Source organism: Perognathus longimembris, chromosome 24, assembly GCF_023159225.1.
Source record: "Perognathus longimembris pacificus isolate PPM17 chromosome 24, ASM2315922v1, whole genome shotgun sequence".
In the NCBI taxonomy this organism is placed as follows: Eukaryota; Metazoa; Chordata; class Mammalia; order Rodentia; family Heteromyidae; genus Perognathus; species Perognathus longimembris.
This window is the reverse complement of record NC_063184.1, coordinates 10,099,282-10,118,426: the sequence shown is the minus strand read 5'-3', so window position 1 is coordinate 10,118,426 and position 19,145 is coordinate 10,099,282. Positions and strand designations below refer to the sequence as shown.

Genomic DNA, 19,145 nt, shown 5'->3' with positions numbered 1-19,145 from the left:
CCTCTATCATCTGTAACAGTACCCTCTCAACCTCTAGGTCTCCACATTCCCTTTCTGCTCTCGTCCTTCATGGAGACTGTAATTCTTAGAATATCATATATTTTACTTATGTCTTTGTCTACTAGATTACAAACATCATGAGAAGAACAGGGATTTTTGTAGATTTTGTGTGTGTGTGTGTGTATTGAGAGCTAAGCATTGCTATACATATATATATGTATGCATATATATACATATATATGTATACCAACTAAATACAGAGTTATTAGTTCTGAAACCATTAACCAATAACAAAAAGTTCCATAAGGGTTTACACATGTAATCAATGCAGTCTTCTCATTTATAGAAGTTTAAGACAATCTACTTAATAATGAGAGTCTAAGAATATATGTTCAGCATGGAAGTTTTATCCTTTATAAAACTGAGAAATAATAATACTCCTAAGTCTTATAAGTTTATGTTGAGGAATACATAAGGCCACAATGTTGGCCTCAAAATACTCTGCTTTTCAGTAAACATTTTTGGTTGTTTTGAAAACTGGAACAATTCAGAAGCATGTTAGAAAGGAAAAGAAATATAAACTTTTCTATTCTTTTTTTTTTTTTTTTTTTTTTTGGCCAGTCCCGAGCCTTGGACTCAGGGCCTGAGCACCATCCCTGGCTTCTTCCCGCTCAATGCTAGCACTCTGCCACCTGAGCCACAGCGCCCCTTCTGGCCGTTTTCCATATATGTGGTGCTGGGGAATCGAACTGAGAGCTTCATGTGTAGGAGGCAAGCACTCTTGCCACTAGGCCATATTCCCAGCCCAACTTTTCTATTCTTTTTTTTTTTTTTTCAAATTTTTATTATCAAACTGATGTACAGAGAGGTTACAGTTTCATACCTTAGGCATTGGATACATTTCTTGTACTGTTTGTTACCTTGTCCCTCATACCCCCACCCTCCTCCCCCTTTCCCTTCCCCCACCCCCCGAGGTGTTCAGTTCACTTACACCAGTTTTGCAAGTATTGCTTTTGTAGTTGTTTGTCTTTTTTTACCCTGTGTCTCTCAAATTTGGTATTCCCTTTCAATTTCCTGCATTCAATACCAGTATACACGGTTTCCAATATACTCAGATAAGATTACAGAGATAGTGTAGGTACAACCACAGGAAAGTGATACAAGAACATCATCAATAATAGAAGCTACATATACACATGGGATGTTGAAAGTAGTTACAACTGTGATATAACAATTGTCTCCATAACATGGAGTTCATTTCACTTAGCATCATCTTATGTGTTCATAAGGGTATAGCTATTGGGCCTTGTGATACTCTGCTCCAACTTTTCTATTCTTGATTCAGTGAAATACTGTAGCAAATACCTGATCACCAATCTAATTGATCCAGCTTTCTTTTAAAGGTAATTACTTAATAGCAGTGAATTTGCAAACAAATTCAGATGGTTATAATGATTTAGGATATTATTATATATTATGATCAGGATACAAAATATTCCCTACAAGGCTCATATATTAAAACATAGTATGCCATCCAAGTATCAACCAGGCCTGACCTGCTTAGCTTCTGAGATCAGACAAGATTGGGTGTGTTCAGAGTGGTGTGGCTGTAGATTACAACCACATTCATTGTTTACCTTAGCCAAGATAGGGAATCAGCTCAGATGCCCCTCAGTGGAGGAAGTGATCAAGAAAATGTGGTATAGATACACAATGGAATTCTACTCATCTTCTAGAAAGAATGATATTGTACTATGCATAAAAACATAGAAAGCTTCGGGAAAAATTATATTAAGTGAAGTAAGGCAGACCTAGAGAAACACAGGTTGTATGGTTTCCTTCATCTGTAGTAAACTAGAATGTGCCCATTAATCTACAAGTAAACACACTGCGTGGTAAAAAAAAAATACACTGGGATATGATAAATTATACAAGTTTCTAGGCATTCACATAGAATGAGACCAATAGAGGATAGTCTTAGGAGAGAGTCACATATGCAAGATGTATCTGATCATTAAATGATTTCCAACAAATGGAAACAAGAGGTATTTTTTTCTTTGTTGTTGTTTTTGTTTTTGTTCTTTTTGTCTTGTTTGTTCTTTTATATGTCTTTGGGAATGTAAGTGGGCATGAAAATGGAGAGACAAAGTGTGAACAAATGCAGCAGTGGTACTCACTATGTTAATAATGAATTCTACAACTTATGGGTGTGGATGGGAGGGGAAAACGAGAGTGAGGAAAAGGGAGACACTGTTCAAAAAGAAATGTTCTCTTTATCCGACTTATAAGTGCACCCTCTCTGTATATCACCTTTATAACAACAATTTAAAAGTGCACTTTAAAAAACCCTTAGTATCCAGTGGGTGGTGATATTTTGTAAAGAAACTTGAGGAACTTGGACTTAGTGTGAAGGAATTACATCACTAAGGGAGGGTCTTTGATGCTATCTGATCATTGGTTCCTTCCTGTCTTTCTTTTTTTTTTTTCTCAAATTTTTATTATCAAACTGATGTACAGAGAGGTTACAGTATCATACGTTGGGCATTGGATACATTTCTTGTACTGTTTGTTGCCTTGTCCCTTCCTGTCTTTCTGTCTTTGCTGCTTCTCTAGCACTAAATAACAACCTTCTCCATTACTGGTGCCCAATGCCATGAGTTTTTGCCTGATCTTGGACAGAGTCTATAGAACCAAGGACCAAAGACAGACATCTGTGAAACAATGAGCCCATATAAATCCTTACACCTTTAAGCTATTCATATAAGATATTGTGTCAGAGTGATGAGAAAAAGGAATTTACAAGCCGGTTGCTGGCAGCACCTAGCTGCTCAGGAGGCTGAGATCTAAGGATCATGGTTCAAAGCCACCTTGGGCAGGGAAAGTCCTGAATCCTGTCTCCAATAAACTACTCAGAAAAAGCTGGAAGTGGCTCAAGTTGTAGAGTGCTAGCCTTGAACACCAGTGGCCCAGAGACAATACCCAGGCCCTTAGTTCAAGTCCCAAGACAACCAAAAAAGAAAAGAAAGAAAAGTAATTTACACATAATGTGTGTGTGTGTGTGTGTGTGTGTGATGAAGCCAACAATGATAAAGATCAAAGTCAGAGCTTACAGCAATTCAAACAAGACTCCAACCTAACTACCCATTTTTGTTCAAGTTGGCATCACCATATGCGGTTTCAAAAAGTGCAACATCCCCAATGTCTCTACTAACTTTAATTTCATGATTTAACTTTAATTTCATGATTTAGTTCTCAGAAATTCCATTGCTCTTTGCTCTTGAACCAATTACTTTACCTAAAATGGGATTCTTTTATTACTCATCTTATTGGAGAACAGAGGCACTTTTAACTGAGACCATGTGTTTTCTAAGAGACAGATCTAAGCCTAAAACAAGCCTTTACTTGCAGAGTATGTGAGGCAAAAGCACATGAACCAACTGACTAGCTACTTGGCTTGGCACTTAATTAAAGGGTTATATGCATACAGCCGGTGTTAAATAAATGGCAATGTGAAATAAAAGACAGAAATGGGGGGAAAAAACAACACCCAGCTTTGGAGAACTGCAGTGTTACACCAGGGAGGTGCTCACACCAACAACTTCACCATCTCCAGGGAGTTTATTGAAAATGTAAAAATCTCAAGCTCCACCCTAAGCTTTCTGCAATAAAATTTCTAGGGTGGGGACAAGATGAATAATGTTTTAACATTTTCTATGTGCTTCTTACATACTGCTTACATTTAAATGCTTAAATATTAAGTTTTTTGGTAGCAATTTGTAGGAGAAATTATTAAAATATTCCCAAGCCATGATAAGCAAAGTATTTTGTAAGAACTAGGTAACTTACTTCAAAGCATAACAAAGAGAACTGAAAATATATCTCAAATAGCTTATGTGGACCTACATTTGTTGAATATTTAGGATATTAATAATAATAAAAGACTAAGACATTTTATAGAAAGTATAGTATGGCTATTGGTCAAAGTGTTGGAAAGTAAACAAATAATGTCATCTTTATGTGTGAGGCAAACAAAGAACAGGAACTTATTCCCATCTCCAAATCTTATATAGAAAAGCCAGTTTGAACATGAATTTGTAGATTTTTTTAAATGTATATTTTTCCTATTGGTGTTTTTACTTTAGTTAACCTAAGGTAGAGATAAAAAATCAGTAAGGAAGAAGATAAAGGTAAAATTGCAGGAATGACATCGTGAGCAGCTGGGAAGGTATATGTTCTTGAATGATTCAACCATGCACTGGAAAGAAGGCAGAAAACATAGAAGTCAATTTTGGTTCATAAAGTTGGTATCATTAATGTGCAAGCCTTCCTTCCTTCCTTCCTTCCTTCCTTCCTTCCTTCCTTCCTTCCTTCCTTCCTCCCTCCCTCCCTTCCTCCCTTCCTTCCTCCCTCCCTCCCTCCCTCCCTTCTTCTCTCCCTCCCTCCCTTCCTCCCTCCCTCTCTCCTCCTCTCCCCCTCTCTCTCTCCCTTCCTTCCTTCCTTCCTTCCTTCCTTCCTTCCTTCCTTCCTTCCTTCCTTCCTTCCTTCCTTCCTTCCTTGTTGCTATTTTCAATAGTACTTTGGAGGAAGGCAGCACACCAATGAGAAGTCAATGGCCATTTGAATAAATGAGGAAGTTGTATATAATAGTTTTATGTGATGAATTACTTCATAGAAAAAGACAAACATGTGAAGGCTCTTGAGCAAGCTTAGAGTTCCTGATAATAATGCTTTACTGGTGTAAACCAACCATACAACTCATGGTGGGGGCAGAGCTGGGGAGGGGAGAGATGGTGGAAAATGAGGGAGGAGGTAACAAGTTGGATAAGTAATGTACTTGCCTTATATATGAAACTGTAACCCCTCTGTACTTCACTTTGACAATAAAGAAGAAAAAAAAGAATGCTTTACATATCCAATTTGTAAAATATACAGACCAAAACACATACACATTTCATGAAGGTTCATCAATGTGTTCATAATTTCTGATAAAGATTCTTCATATGCCCACTTTATTATTATATACCATATTGGAATCCATATAATATATAATATGTATACCATATATAATCCATCTATGCTATATATAGCATATATATAGTACATGAATATGTATTGTATGTGTAAGGTACACCCCAGAGAAGGGCTCCATACAGATACCTCCCACCTGTTTAAGTCTGTTTCCAGTACCTGAGTTGCCTGGGTAATTGGCACACCTGGCGGCAGTTCCCTCCTCCTTCTCTGAGGTCAGATGCAATCCACTTGGCCATATCTCCCACCTTTTCCTATATAATCCAGCTCAACACACTCCTTGTTCTCTTTCCTTTTCTCTCTTTCTCTTTTCTCTCTTTTTCCCTTCTTCCTTCCCCTCTGTCTCCCCATGCCTCCATCTAGTGTAGGCTGGCAGTTCACTTTCCCCCCAATAAACTCCTTTCTGCCTGAACCATGTGGCGGGTTTCCTTTCTGGAAAACCTTACAGTATATGTATTATATATTTATGTCATATATTCATGTTATATATGTTATATATATGTTATATATATACATATATATATGATCATGAGCACATTACCATGATCTTCTGGTCATAATTCTGATAAGAACTCTTCATATTCCTGCCCAATTTGGGCAGCATCATTTGCTCAAGGCTAGCACTCTACCACTTGAGTAACAGTTTAATTTCCAGTGAGTGGTTTATTGGTGATAAGAATCTCACAGACTTTCTTACCCAGGATGGCCTTAAACCACAGTCCTCAAATTTGAGCCTCCTAAGTAGCTAGGATTACCTGCCTGAGCAAGCAGTATCTGGCTTGTTCACAAGTTTTAAATCAAAGCATTCTTTTCAAATTTTAATTGTACCTGTTGATAAAAGCATGATAGATTTGAAGTTCAAGATGAATCAAGTATGTCAACCATAACACACTTCAAATATTTCTGAATTTTTTATCGCTCATATCTTTATCAGTTCATCCACCAAAATCATTAATTACCTATTTGAGAGTCTAATTATCAGTAAATATTAGGTATTCATAGGATCACTTAAATTTGTTCATTGTACAGACAACTGACATGATCAAGATTACCTAACCTTCTATACAGTGTACCCTGTGCTAAGTACATACAACTGCTCTTAGTCCTCCCTCATGAAGCCAACAAAGTTAAGATTGTAATTACCCTTGACACTTTCCTAGGAGAAATCTGAAGTTCCGATCAAGATATAAGCTTGGCATTACCCAAGTTCCTTGCATTTAACACTGTTCTCTAGGAAAACCAGGGGCCTGTGCATACAGAGAAATGGGGTTTTGTTATACAGTCCAAACTAGTCATGAACTTATTATCTTCCTGTCTCATCTTCATATGTGCTGGAATCGCAGATGCTAACTCCTCATGCTCAGCCTCTCTCTATTTTTTTAACTAGCCTCTGTAAAGAGTTTATAATTTAATGCACATGTTCTATACCTGAAAGAAATCAATGGTTATAATGTAATATAAAATTAAAATTTAGGTATGCAGAAGAGGCCATAGAAACAAACAAACAAAAACAATGGACTCAATTCTGCCTGCTTTAGAGTAAGAGAACGATAAGGAAAAGATAGAGGAGAAGAGTGTGGCAGAGGGACTGCAGAATGCAGGGGATTTTCCCAGAGAAGGCTAAAGAATGTTCTAGAAGGAATCAGAGTAAAGGAAAATAATTCCCTGAGAAAGTGCAAGCATTTTTGACAGTAATCATCCAAAGACTGGATAAATGGAGAAGTGTTGGGAGACTGCATGAGGACTTTATCAAAGGCAGTATTTTGTAGGCCTCTATAGTGCATGCATAGGAACTGGGCTGTAGAGGAAATGGGAGCTGCCAAAAATGTTAAGTAGTAGAGTGGCAAGATGTGAATGGTGTTGTAGAAGTTTCACTTGGATCCTCTGTGCAGTGTACATTCATAGATGTTGCAGGCACTATAATTATTTAGGAGGTTATGAGCTCATAAAGCCCTCTACCTAAGACGCTTAGAACAATGTACTAATTCAAAACCCAGTTTGAACCTACTGCATGGTGGTCTCTGGGGTGAACTGGCATTCAAAGCTGAGCGAGATTCTTTAAGGTCAATCAATGAAATGTTTCAGATTAATGATAGAGCTAGGAAGTATGGCTCAAGTGTTGGAATATTTGCCACATACGTGCAAGGTCCTGGACTCAATGGACTATAATACAAGCATCCATACATGCATATACATATTCATGCATACCTGCACTCATTCATACAGACATATATACATCTATACTTATAAAATTAGCAATTGAGGAAATTCAAAGTCATTGCTTACTTTTCCATTCCTCTCTTTTCAACTCTTTCACTCAGCATTGCATTTTTATCATCACTGGCAGGCTCTGCAAGCATGACAACCAAGGACTGAAACAATCTACACAGGCAGAAACTTAAAAATATCCCCTAATGCACTGCAGGGAAATCTCAGAACCACCAGTATCCTATGTAAAAAACTGCCAAATAAAATACAGTAAAATTAAAAGCCATAGGGGTTTAATTGTTAACTGTTTATTGTCACTGAAATTGAAGAAGAGAGATGGCTTTACCTCATGGAAAACTTGGAAAAACTGACCAATAGCCAACTGATTTTAAGATTTGTGCATGATTAAAAGTCTTGGAGATGTAGCTCCAGGCTTAAAATAATTAAGGTTAGTTATAGAACATGCAAAGTTTCTCTAAGTATTTGCATATATATTACTTTAATTGTTCCAGAGAATTGCTTTGGAATTTGGAAATACTAGTAATATCACTATTTCTCAGCTGATAAAAACAGTACATGTTTCAGAAAAGAAATTAAGTGTCTTGTTCATGCACAAATGCAATTTAGATTTCTTCACTATACAATCTTACACTAATACTTACAAAACTATATGCTGTAAACCAACTGTACATCTCATGGGGGGAGGGTAGTGAGGATGGGGATAGGCATGGTGGGGAGGGAATGAGGGAGGAGGTAACAAGATGGATAAGAAATGTACTTACACTGCCTTACGTATGAAACTGTAACCCCTCTGTACATCACTTTGACAACATAGAAATTTAAAAAAATCTTATGCTATTTTTGCTCCATTCCATTGTCGACCAGTGGAAAATAAATAGTCTCTTATTCATCACTTTATTCATTCACTCTTCACACTTTTGCTTAGTACTTATTACTAGGGAGAATTGCACTGGGTGCTGCTAGATTTATGGAGGTTATTAATCAGAATCTTGCTCCTCAGCCGACCTGCAAGGGAGGTAAAAAACCCAGTAATATATGTGAAAGAGTGGAAAATCCTGTCTAGAAAGACAGATATAGTAGGAATTATGGGAGATTATATTTAAGATAAAGTATTTCTGGCTGAGGTATCGTGGAAATCTGTATGAGAAATGTGGTATTTTCACTCAGTCTTAGTGAGGTGCTAGCATGTGGGCAAAGAGAGAAAGGATAGGAATTCTTTAATGTACAAAGGAAAAGGGATGGCACAATTTGCTCAAAAAACTGTGAGGGGGTAAATATAGCCATTGTATTCAGTGTAGATACGTAAAAGTTGAACTACATATCTTGAGGGTCTGGGGGTGATTGGAAAAGACGGGGAGAATGTTGAAAGGGGTAACATTGATCAAAATGCCTTTTACTCATTATCTGGCTTGTTGAATTGAAACCCCTTTTGTGAAACTATTTATAATGAAAAACAAGAAAAAAGAAATTGCAAGCCGCCTCTTTCTCTCATGTGGAAACCTCAAAGAAACTTACAAGACTGTTTGAGGACTGGATGAGAACTTAGAATTTAAGTGTGAGGCCAGATTCTGTGATGGAAACAATGAGGGTAAGTTAGGGTACAGATATATGCTCTGCAGCTTAGGAATTTACGTGTGTTTGTGTGTGTGTGTGTGTGTGTGTGTGTGTGTGTGTGTGTGTGTACCAATCCTGGAGCTTGCACTCTGGGCCCCTGAGCTTTTTTTACTCAAGGCTACTACTCTACCACTTGTGCTAGAGCGCCGTTTCTAGCGTTTTGGAAGTTATTTGTAGAGAAGAGTCTCAAGAACATTTCTGCTGAGGTTGTCTTTGAACCACAATCATCATCAGATTTCAGCCGTTCAGCCTCATGAATAGCAAGGATTATAGGTGTGAACCACCAACACCTACCTGCTCTAACACTTTTAATTCACCATCCAGAAAAATAGGACGTGTGTTTGTTTCATCTTTTGTTAATATTTTTAAAATGATAAATTTATTGTACCTTCTGGGTGGATGTAACCATGAAATGTTCAAGAGGAGCATTAAGGACTCAAAAAAAATTAATTTCTTTACCTATTTTTGGTAGCTGATGAGGAACCAAAGGTATTCTGCTGAAAGAGATGATATAATGAGAATCGGACTTTAATAAAGCAAATATATGGGGTAGATTAGAAGAGAAAGGGCAGAAACATTTTGTTGTTGATGATATCAGTACAACAAAAGAGAATAGTTACCTCTGTGAGGTAACGAACACAACTGGGAATTGTTGATATCTACAACAAATAAAAGAACATTTTAAACACACTAATGATACCACATCTCAAGACAGAAAAAGATTAAAGATTATTTCTAGAACATTGCCATAGAGAGGGGAAAGAACAGAATGAAACTGAACTTTGAAATCAAAGCAGCTTTCATACGTTGCCCTACATGAAAAGCAGGAGTCCTCCCATCTTTCAGCTCTGTCAAGGGTCACCGAAGGAAACCAGGTCTGCATGGCCTCTTGATCTGAATGAATTTCCCCTTGCAGAACCTCTATGAAGGGACTGAATACTACCTGAATAGAGATTCACATCAAAGGATGTCTTTTAAGAAAGACTTGTTTCAAAGTAATTACTTTGATCATCAAGGTATGCTCAGTGTTTATTTGACCATGATTTTCTTACTAGAAAGCTCACAAGATTAAACAAGAATAGGCCAAGGGTTTTAACTATTGAGGCATTCCAGGCCTCTGTGGGGTTTTTTTTTTTGGGGGGGGGGCCAGTCCTGGGGCTTGGACTCAGGGCCTGAGCACTGTCCCTGGCTTCTTCCCGCTCAAGGCTAGCACTCTGCCACTTGAGCCACAGCGCCGCTTCTGGCCGTTTTCTGTATATGTGGTGCTGGGGAATCGAACCTAGGGCCTCGTGTATCCGAGGCAGGCACTCTTGCCACTAGGCTATCTCCCCAGCCCCCTCTGTGGGGTTTTAAAACTCCTCCCACCACGTTTTCATTTGTTGCATTTGTTTTCCAAAAGAAAAGTAAGGCTTGAAAGAAATTCTTATTCTTCTGAACATCTTACCATAAACGTTTACATTTCTCCAAGTATTTGTGAAGGTGACGAGTAAGCTCTTCTGTGTATCAGCAACTGATACTTACTGAGTACCATTTGGGTATAGAATACAACTTAAAACCAGGCCTTCAATAAAGCAAGTAGCTTAGACTCTAAGCTGAAATGCTCATAAAATGTACAGGGCAACTGCTCTAGGCACTCCTGAGTCTTCTGTGACAGAGGGCCAAAGAATTCACTTTCTGTTTCAGGGTTTTCCTCAATAGCACAGTTGTAAATGATGGGCATTCATATTTCTATGCCTTGGCAATGCTCTGCAGAACACAGAAGTACTATCTGCATCTTTATCTTCCTGGACCACGCTATGCCCCTGGAGCTTCTGACTGCACCCCTGGCTGCACACAGTGTGGCTACATCAGCTGCAGGATGGATTGTGGGAAGCCTGACTCAATCAAGCTCCAGAGAAAGGTGAACATAAAAACATCAACTCCTTTCTATTTCCTGAAAGAGCTTCTAGGCAATAAACCTATGCCTTCCACACTATTTATTTACATCTTCACCATCCCAAAAAACTTTTTCCATTCCCATTCTAAACTTTGTTTCCATGTTCTCTACTCACTTTCAGCACTCCTATGCTCGCTCCCCAACCATTTCCAACAAGCTTTCTGTTCTTGAAAGTCTGATATTTAGAAAATCTCCTTTGACTTCATCTCTTTCCTCTACCATTTTGCTCTCCTTGGTTGTTGGCTATTGCTGCCATATTCATCATTTGTGTGTGTGTGTGTGTGTGTGTGTGTGTGTGTGTGTGTGTGTGCAGGGTGGGGGGGGGCTTTTATACACACCCCAGTTGTCATAGAGTCTGGAGGTGAGAGTAGTGTCTGCTTGGTTCCTCACTGGCATTTCTACACAGTTTCACTACTGACTCCCTCTGAAAACTCAGTTGCTGTAAAAAAGTAAAGCAATCAGATAGATTTGGTATTTTTCCTCTTGGATTCCTTTGAAACAAGGATATTGCATCTAACTGGTGTCATCTTGGCAACATGATGGGTGATAGGGAATTGGGTATAACTGGCGCCATCTTGCCTTCTTGGTGGACAAAGGTGAAGCCCTCCCTGCCCCCCGGCCCCCTGAAGTGATTAGCATGCCTGAGTTTCTAGAGGCTGGGGCAGAGACTTGGACCATAGGTTACTGGTCCTGCCAGTCCTGTGCCATGAATTCTTGAGACCCTTGAGCTCCCTGTGACTCTGCCCCCGGACCATGACCTTATTTAGGCTCTTACCAGCTCAGCTGACATTTTGCACCATGCCTTGTGTCTCTTGACTTTCCTCATGTCACTATGGCGTCCCTCCTCATCTTTCCATTAGAGTTGATCAGGATTGTTGAGATTGTTTTTCTACTTTTTCCTTTCTTTACTATCCTCATGGCTTAGTTTTCTAACAATGTTAAGTGTATTTGAAGCTGCAAGTTCCTTGGGGACATGTATCCACCTGCAGCCACTTGATTTCCAATAAAGATTCCTGATTCAACCTCTTAAAATGTGGCTTCTCTGTATCTCAAGACTGAATTCCCGAATTGCAGGCTCCTCTCCTAGTCGTTCATTCATTGACAATCTCAGTATGGATTACTTTCCTCTTTACTGCTACTTTGCAGTGGGGGCTTCCACCCCACAGAAATGATTCCCCGATCACCTTGTCCTAATATCTTGCATCATTCTCAAAGATGCTTTCCTCTACCTCACCTTAAAGGACTTAACAAAATGTTGGACTTAAGCTCACCTAATTGCTATCAGCTATCTTTTCAGCTTTCCAAATTCACTGTTTTCTCTCCCCCACCCAACCACAACCCCATGAAGGGAGCCAGTCTGTTGCCCCCAGAACAACACACACACATGCACGTGTATACACACAACACACGCACACGCACACATGCATTAACTCACACGCACGCACGTACATACACACACATACTCTCTCTTCCTTTTTGTCTTGTCACACTCATAGTCTATCTATCTGATCCACCATTCTACTCATCTGGGAAATGATCAGACTGACCTAAACCCACCCCTTCCACTAGGCTTCATTGTGCCCAAGCAACTCAGCATGGCAGGAGAAACATTAACCAACGATGACTATGTCTGAAAAATGTATGAGCTCAAATCTCTAGACAGTAGGTTTTAATTATTTCTCAGCATCTTTCCTGCATTTCTTTATTCTGTTCACTTTCTCACTCCCCTAGAAAAACACTTTCTTTTTTTCTTTTTGCCAGTCCTGGGGCTTGGACTCAGGGCCTGAGCACTGTCCCTGGCTTCTTTTTGCTCAAGGCTAGCATTCTGCCACTTGAGCCACAGCACCACTTCTGGCCTTTTCTAAATATGTGGTGCTGAGGAATCAAACCCAGGGCTTCATGTATACGAGGCAAACACTATTGCCACTAGGCCATATTCCCAGCCCTAGAAAAACATTTTCTTTCTGAACCTCAAATGGTTGCATAAGGGGGTTACAATTCAACATGTTCATTTGAGTGTTCCTTGCTTCCTGATCAGAATCACCCTTCCCATCAGTCTCCCCATCTTGTCTGTTCCTTCTACCCCAGATTCATTTCATACTATTATTTTTTCTTTACTTTTGGACCAGAGTTTTATTTGTGCTATCCACTTTCACAGGGATGAACTGCTAAACATGCAGATGATAAGCTGATGAAAAGCAGAGACATATAAAAGTAACATTATAGATGGCTTGGTGTTTTCGATCAAATTTTATTCTGTTTTAGTACTGGCTTAGCTAAGACATAGAGTGTGTATGTATGAAAACCCACTTAAGACTAAGAAACTAATTCATTTCTCTATGTTTTATCTGATTCAAGTGCTGGTATTAGGGCTTGAACTCAGTGCCTGTCACTTTTGCTTGCTGTTTTTTGTTTTTGTTTGTTTGGGTTTTTTTTAACCTGTTAATTGGAGATAAGTCTCATGGAAATTTCTGCCTGGGGTGACTTTGAACTACCATCCTCAGATATTAGGCTTCTGAGTAGGTAAGATTTCAGGAATAAGAAACAAGCACCCACATTTCCCACTTTTTCCACTTGATATCTTTTACATCTCCATATTCTCATTCTAAGCTGGTGATCTCATGTTTGTATTACTCACAAAGTAGAATAATTCAAAAGAGAACTATGTCATGTTCCTCCAATCAGCTCACCCAGTCTATTTGCATCTTCCATGTATTCTTCCTTTCCTTTCCTATTATTGTGAGCAAATTGGTATAGAATAACCAAGGAAATTTTGAGGAACAAACAGGTAGACTCTCGCTAAATATCAATATTTACTATGAAGCTATAGTAAGAAAATACGATGTTGGCATAAGGATAGAGTATGAAACAATGGAGTCCAAGAGCAGACCAAGAGTCCATTCACCCAATTTCTAAAGAAGTTGACAATATGGTAGACAATATGGCATTGTTGTTTTAGTAGCAGTGTGCACACACAATGGAAAAAAATCATCCTGAATTCTGATTTACAACAGACCAAAACTAATAAATTAATTGTAGACCTAAATATAAAAAAATAAAGTAATAAAACACTTGGGGAAATATATATTCACCACAATGTTGGCATGAATATCTTAAATGGGACATAAAAAGAAGAATGGAAATTGGATTACTGTAAAATTAAAACTAGTCATCAAAAACCACTACTAAGAGAGTGATAAAGCAAGCCAGATTGGAAGAAATCTGTAATACATATTTCTTTTTTTTTTCAAGGTTGTTGATCTTCATGTAGACTTTTTTTAAATTTTTTTTTTATTTTTTATTTTTTGGCCAGTCCTGGGGCTTGGACTCAGGGCCTGAGCACTGTCCCTGGCTTCTTTTTGCTCAAGGTTAGCACTCTGCCACTTGAGCCACAGCGCCACTTCTGGCCATTTTCTGTATATGTGGTGCTGGGGAATTGAACCCAGGGCCTCATGTATACACGGCAAGCACTCTTGCCACTAGGCCATATCCCCAGCCCTGTGATACACATTTCTGACAAAGATACAGAATATATAAGTAATTAGTACTAATCAAAAAGGAGGAAACAATCCTTAAAGAGGAAAATAGGCAAAGAAAAGACCTCAATAAACAATCCTTATGAAACATTCAGTTTCACTAGGTGTTTAGGAAATGAAAATTTTAACAAGATGGTGTGCCAGTGCATAACCCCTAGAAAGACTAAAATGAGAAAAGACATTACCATATGTTGGTAAAGACAGAGTTTTTCACAAATAATGGTAGTGTGAACTTAATGCATCACTTTGGGAACTACTTGGAAGTTCTTACCAAAGCTGGCCACAGGAAGCATAGGCATGTACTCTTGTAGAGGAAGTGACCATATTCACGGGTCCTGTGTTATTAATAATAACCCCCAAACTAGCCTTTCCAACTACAGTTTTATTGATGCTTTTATGTTTTTTAAGAGCTTTCACATGCTAAAGCAAATTGTTTAAAATATGTAACACATTTTGAGTTTATGTAAGCGTGCATATACTGCATTGAACATTATTATGTTTCAGTTTATATCTAATATTAATAGGCATTTTTTTTCTTAAAACATTAGTGGCTTTTAAATAGAAAAATCACCAGCATGAAAAAAGACCCTCATTTTCCTTTTACATAAAAAAATTTCCAGCGTTTACCTAAACAGAGAACTACAAGAAGTTTAAATCAAACCATACTAGTAGCTATTTGAACTTTTCTACCTACAAAGCAGTTATAAAACTTTTCATTGAATAGAACACTTTACTAATGAAGTGAAATGAAATTTTCTCATCAAATGTTTAATCGCATTGAAAGCATAAAAGAACCATCTTTTGACCACAGAGAAAAATGAGAATTTTTTTTCAGCTTAGACTTTGTTCCACCTAATTAGGTTTCCAAATAAAAGGCTAAAAGACAAAATCTAAGTACAAGATGTATATTTTCTTGCTGGGTGAAAAGCTTTGAGCATACACTTCAGTGTGATAAGTTCATATGATTCAATTACATATTTTTCAACTACTTGCTGGCCATCTGTGCAAATTGGACTTCTGCAAGTTAGTTGAAACTGCTTTATGACATATTTCCATCGTGAGCCAAGTGTAAAGGTGGTCAGGATCACACTGGAGCGACTTGATGCTCAGGACACCAGATGTATTTCTTGTTTCTCAGCCAACGTTCTGCTCCTCCATGAATAGCAAATGCCCTTGACTTTACAATGACATGGTCAACTTTTACTTTGACTCTAAGGGACAGGGAAATCTCTAACCTTCCCCATCCTCTTTCTAAGGAGAGATATTTCTTTTCTCTGGCAGTGATTTTAAATTTTGACAGTTTGCTAGGCAGTGGAAATTCTGTTATAAGCAAAAGTCTCTGCAAAGCAGAGATTCCTACAAATGACTGTAGTCTTTATTTTTCCAGTGGATACTGGCTACTCTTCTAGAATCCAATTCCAAGAGCAACTTCACTGAAGCAAGGGCTCCCTGTACTGTAAAGGAGTCACAAGATACTTAGGGTGAACCTATCAAGGCTTCTCCTGTGTCTCAGTCCAGGAGGAGCTTGACCTTTGGCTGTCCTGCTTTATCTCATGCCGGTATGTATTTGCACAATACAACTAGTCACATCCACCTATATTTTGATCGAATGGTTTAAACTATAAAGACATAGGAACATCTAATAAGCAAAGAGACTATAATTTAAAAAACAGATAACCATCCAAATAATCTAAATCATGTTAATCATGCAGACATTTTTCAGACATGCAAAAAAAAGTGGGGGGGGGAGCTTGCGATGAAGTTTGCACTCTGAGAACTACTTTCTTAATTAAATATATGGCCTCATTAGTTATACCACAAAAAAAATCGCTCGCCAAAGATCCACATGGTCATATTTTACATTAGCTACTATTTGTTTTTGTGGCCACTTTTCTGTCTGTGATGACTTGTTGCTTTGGTCATTTAATTCTAGATTTAGTCATTTTGGTGTGTGTGTGTGTATGTGTGTGTGTGTGTGTGTGTATGTGTGCTGATACTGGGACTTGAACTCAGGACATGGGTGCTGTCTCCCTTAACTCCTTTTGTTCAAGGCTAGTGTTCTACACTTGAGCCACAGATATATTTCAAGCTTTGTGGGAGTCAGTTGGAGGTAAGATCATCACAAACTTTCCTGGGCAGGATGGCTGGCTTCAAATAGGGTTCCTCTGATCTCAGAATCTTAAGGATAATAGGCATGAGCCATGGGTACCTGGCTACTTATTTATGTTTTAATCAGTGATGATGAGTGTAATTTCTAACATGACATTAGAAACAAAAATATGAGCATGCTCAAGGATCAGAATAATTTTGAGATGGGAAAGAAAGGTGTTTTCCGTTCTCTGGTTGGTGAATTAACAATACTTGTCCTGACCTTATTCAAAAGCTTACAACTGGCTCACAGTATAAGCAAAACAAAACTGCTAGAGGAGTAATTAGATTGGCAAAATTGTTGACGGGCAATCCATTTTTATACCATCATTCCATGCAATACATCATTCATTCATTAATGCATTCATTCAACTGTTCACCATACTTTCAGTTACTCTCAAATTAAGAGCTAATCTTAAATGCCTTTTGTCTGAGGAATGAAAATAAAGTAGGAACGCTTACTTTCCAGTAATAAATTGACTCCTGGATGGTGTACAAATGGGCTGGACATAGTAGTTCTCCAGTTTAACTCCTTCGGCAGCCAGCTTGTCCAGAGTGGGCGTCTTGATCTCCGATCCGTGGTAACCCACATCCCGAAATCCCTGATCATCCGCCAAGATGAAAATGATGTGGGGCTGGGAGGTGGCCGGGGTGTGGGGCTCCAGGCCCTCTCCGGCTTGAGCTCGCAAGGCCCCTTCTTCCTCCTCTTCTAAGCCCTGGCCCCAGGACAGGTATCCATAGGTGAGGAGGCTGAGCACCCAGAAGCCAGCTAGGGCACCCATAGCTAACACCTTCCCGGGCCAGACCCAGGCCCTCCCAGGTGGCGGAGGTGGAGGCCCCACGCAGCCCCTGGGGGCCATTTATTCGGGTGCTGGCAGCGACGCCCCGCGCAGAACCTCGCACTCTGCACTTGCGCCCGCGCACACTTGCGTGCATGCGAAGGGCTGGTCCAGAAGCAGGAGGGGAGGGGGCGGTCTCCACCTGGAAAGGAATCCGGGCCGCCTCCCCGCGCCCAGCCAGCCCCGCCACGCCAGGCTTCTAGAAGTGCCGGCGAAAAGCATCCGAGGTGGCGAAATCAGCAGAAGCGGCTCGGCTGTCTGCTTTCACTTTTTCTTTCTCTCGCTTCCCACGAGCTGTTTCCATTGAAAACCAAAAAGTTGCTATCTCCATCCAAAAGTTCTCCGGGGAGAAAGGAAAAGGAAATCAAGCAAACCCAGAGTCACCGCGGGCAGTGATGCGGGGCGCGCGCCCGGAGCGCCGGGGCCAGGGGTGCCAACACCTGGACCGCTCCGGAAGCGGCTCGCGGCGTGGGGCGCTCCTCCCCGCGGCCACACAGCCCGGAACCCCGCTTGCCGCTGCCCGATCACCTACCCGCGGGGGGCAGACGCTCTCCTGGGCGTTCACCGGGCTCCAAGCCCTCTCCGGGCGGCGCAGCCGCTTCCTGGACCCCCGCTATGGAGGGTCTCCTCTTTCTCGGCAGAGTGGCCGGCCGCGATTCTTTGTCCCCTAGCGGGGTTGAAGCACATGGGGATCCCAGGCCAGGTCCCCCAGTCCGCGCCGAGCCCACGAGGCCGTGCACCACCGCCCCGGCGCTGCAGGCTAGGCGCCTATGCTGGGCCAACTTACTGAGTTCTGGCTCTGGAGTTCGCGCGCCTCCTCCCTCGCTTCCCGCCGGTGAATCACAGCCCGGCTCTCGCAGCCTCTGTGCCCCGGACGCGGGAGGGAGGCTGGCCGCAGGCTTAGTCTTGACTTTGGCGTGGATGAGGGAAGAGAGGCAGCACACCGTCCGAGCCTCACGACCCACTCGGGGAACAGCTCCAGGGCACAGCTACCCACACCCCGTGTCGCCTCTGCCGCCTTCCTTCATCCCAAGATCCAGCAGGGACAGAGGGGTGAGAAGGAAAGAGGAGGAGGCTGCGCTGCCTAGGAACGCGGTGTGTGTGTGGGGGGGGGGGGGGGGGCGGGGGTCGTCTGGCCTGTTCTGGAACTTCGGCAAACTTCTGGATGCCTTGAGAAGAGCGAGAAAATCAGCAAAGCGCATGCCACATTCTTTACTCATCTTCTGCAGTTTACTATCAGTCTCCCTTCCACTATAACCTTGTCTTCTCCTGATCCTTTTCCTTCCTTCCTTCCTTCCTTCCTTCCTTCCTTCCTTCCTTCCTTCCTTCCTTCCTTCCTTCCTTCCTCCCTCCCTCCCTCCCTCCCTTCCTTCCTTCCCTCCTTCCTTCCTCCTTCCCTCCCTCCCTCCTCTTTCCTTTCCTTCCTTCCTTCCTTCCTTCCTTCCTTTCTTTCTTTCTTTCTTTCTTTCTTTCTTTCTTTCTTTCTTTCTTTCTTTCTTTCTTTCTTTCTCTCTCTCTCTTTCTTTCTTTCTTTCTTTCTTTCTTTCTTTCTTTCACCGTCACAGTATAAATTGTATGGTTGACTTTCTTCTACCAACAGGTGGACTGTTTTTCTTTTTAATTTTTATTATCAAACTGATGTACAGAGAGGTTACAGTTTCATACATTAGGCATTGGATACATTTCTTGTACTGTTTGTTGCCTTGTCCCTCATACCCCCCTCTCTCCTCCCCATTTCCCTTTCCCCACCTGAGGTGTTCAGTTCACTTTCACCAAACAGTTTTGCAAGTACTGCTTTTGTAGTTGTTTGTCTTT

General features: G+C 40.6%; 1 protein-coding gene across 1 annotated transcript in view; it reads right to left on the bottom strand.

The window, feature by feature from the left end:
- The window catches only part of Arsj (arylsulfatase family member J), a 50,585-nt gene extending 32,267 nt beyond the window's left edge, over positions 1–18,318 (bottom strand). Inside the window, exon 1 of the mRNA XM_048333521.1 lies at positions 16,954–18,318. Coding sequence (XP_048189478.1) covers positions 16,954–17,351 — 398 coding nt within the window. The 5' untranslated portion in view covers positions 17,352–18,318. The remainder of the gene's footprint in view (positions 1–16,953) is intronic.
- Between the last annotated feature and the right edge of the window lie 827 nt (positions 18,319–19,145).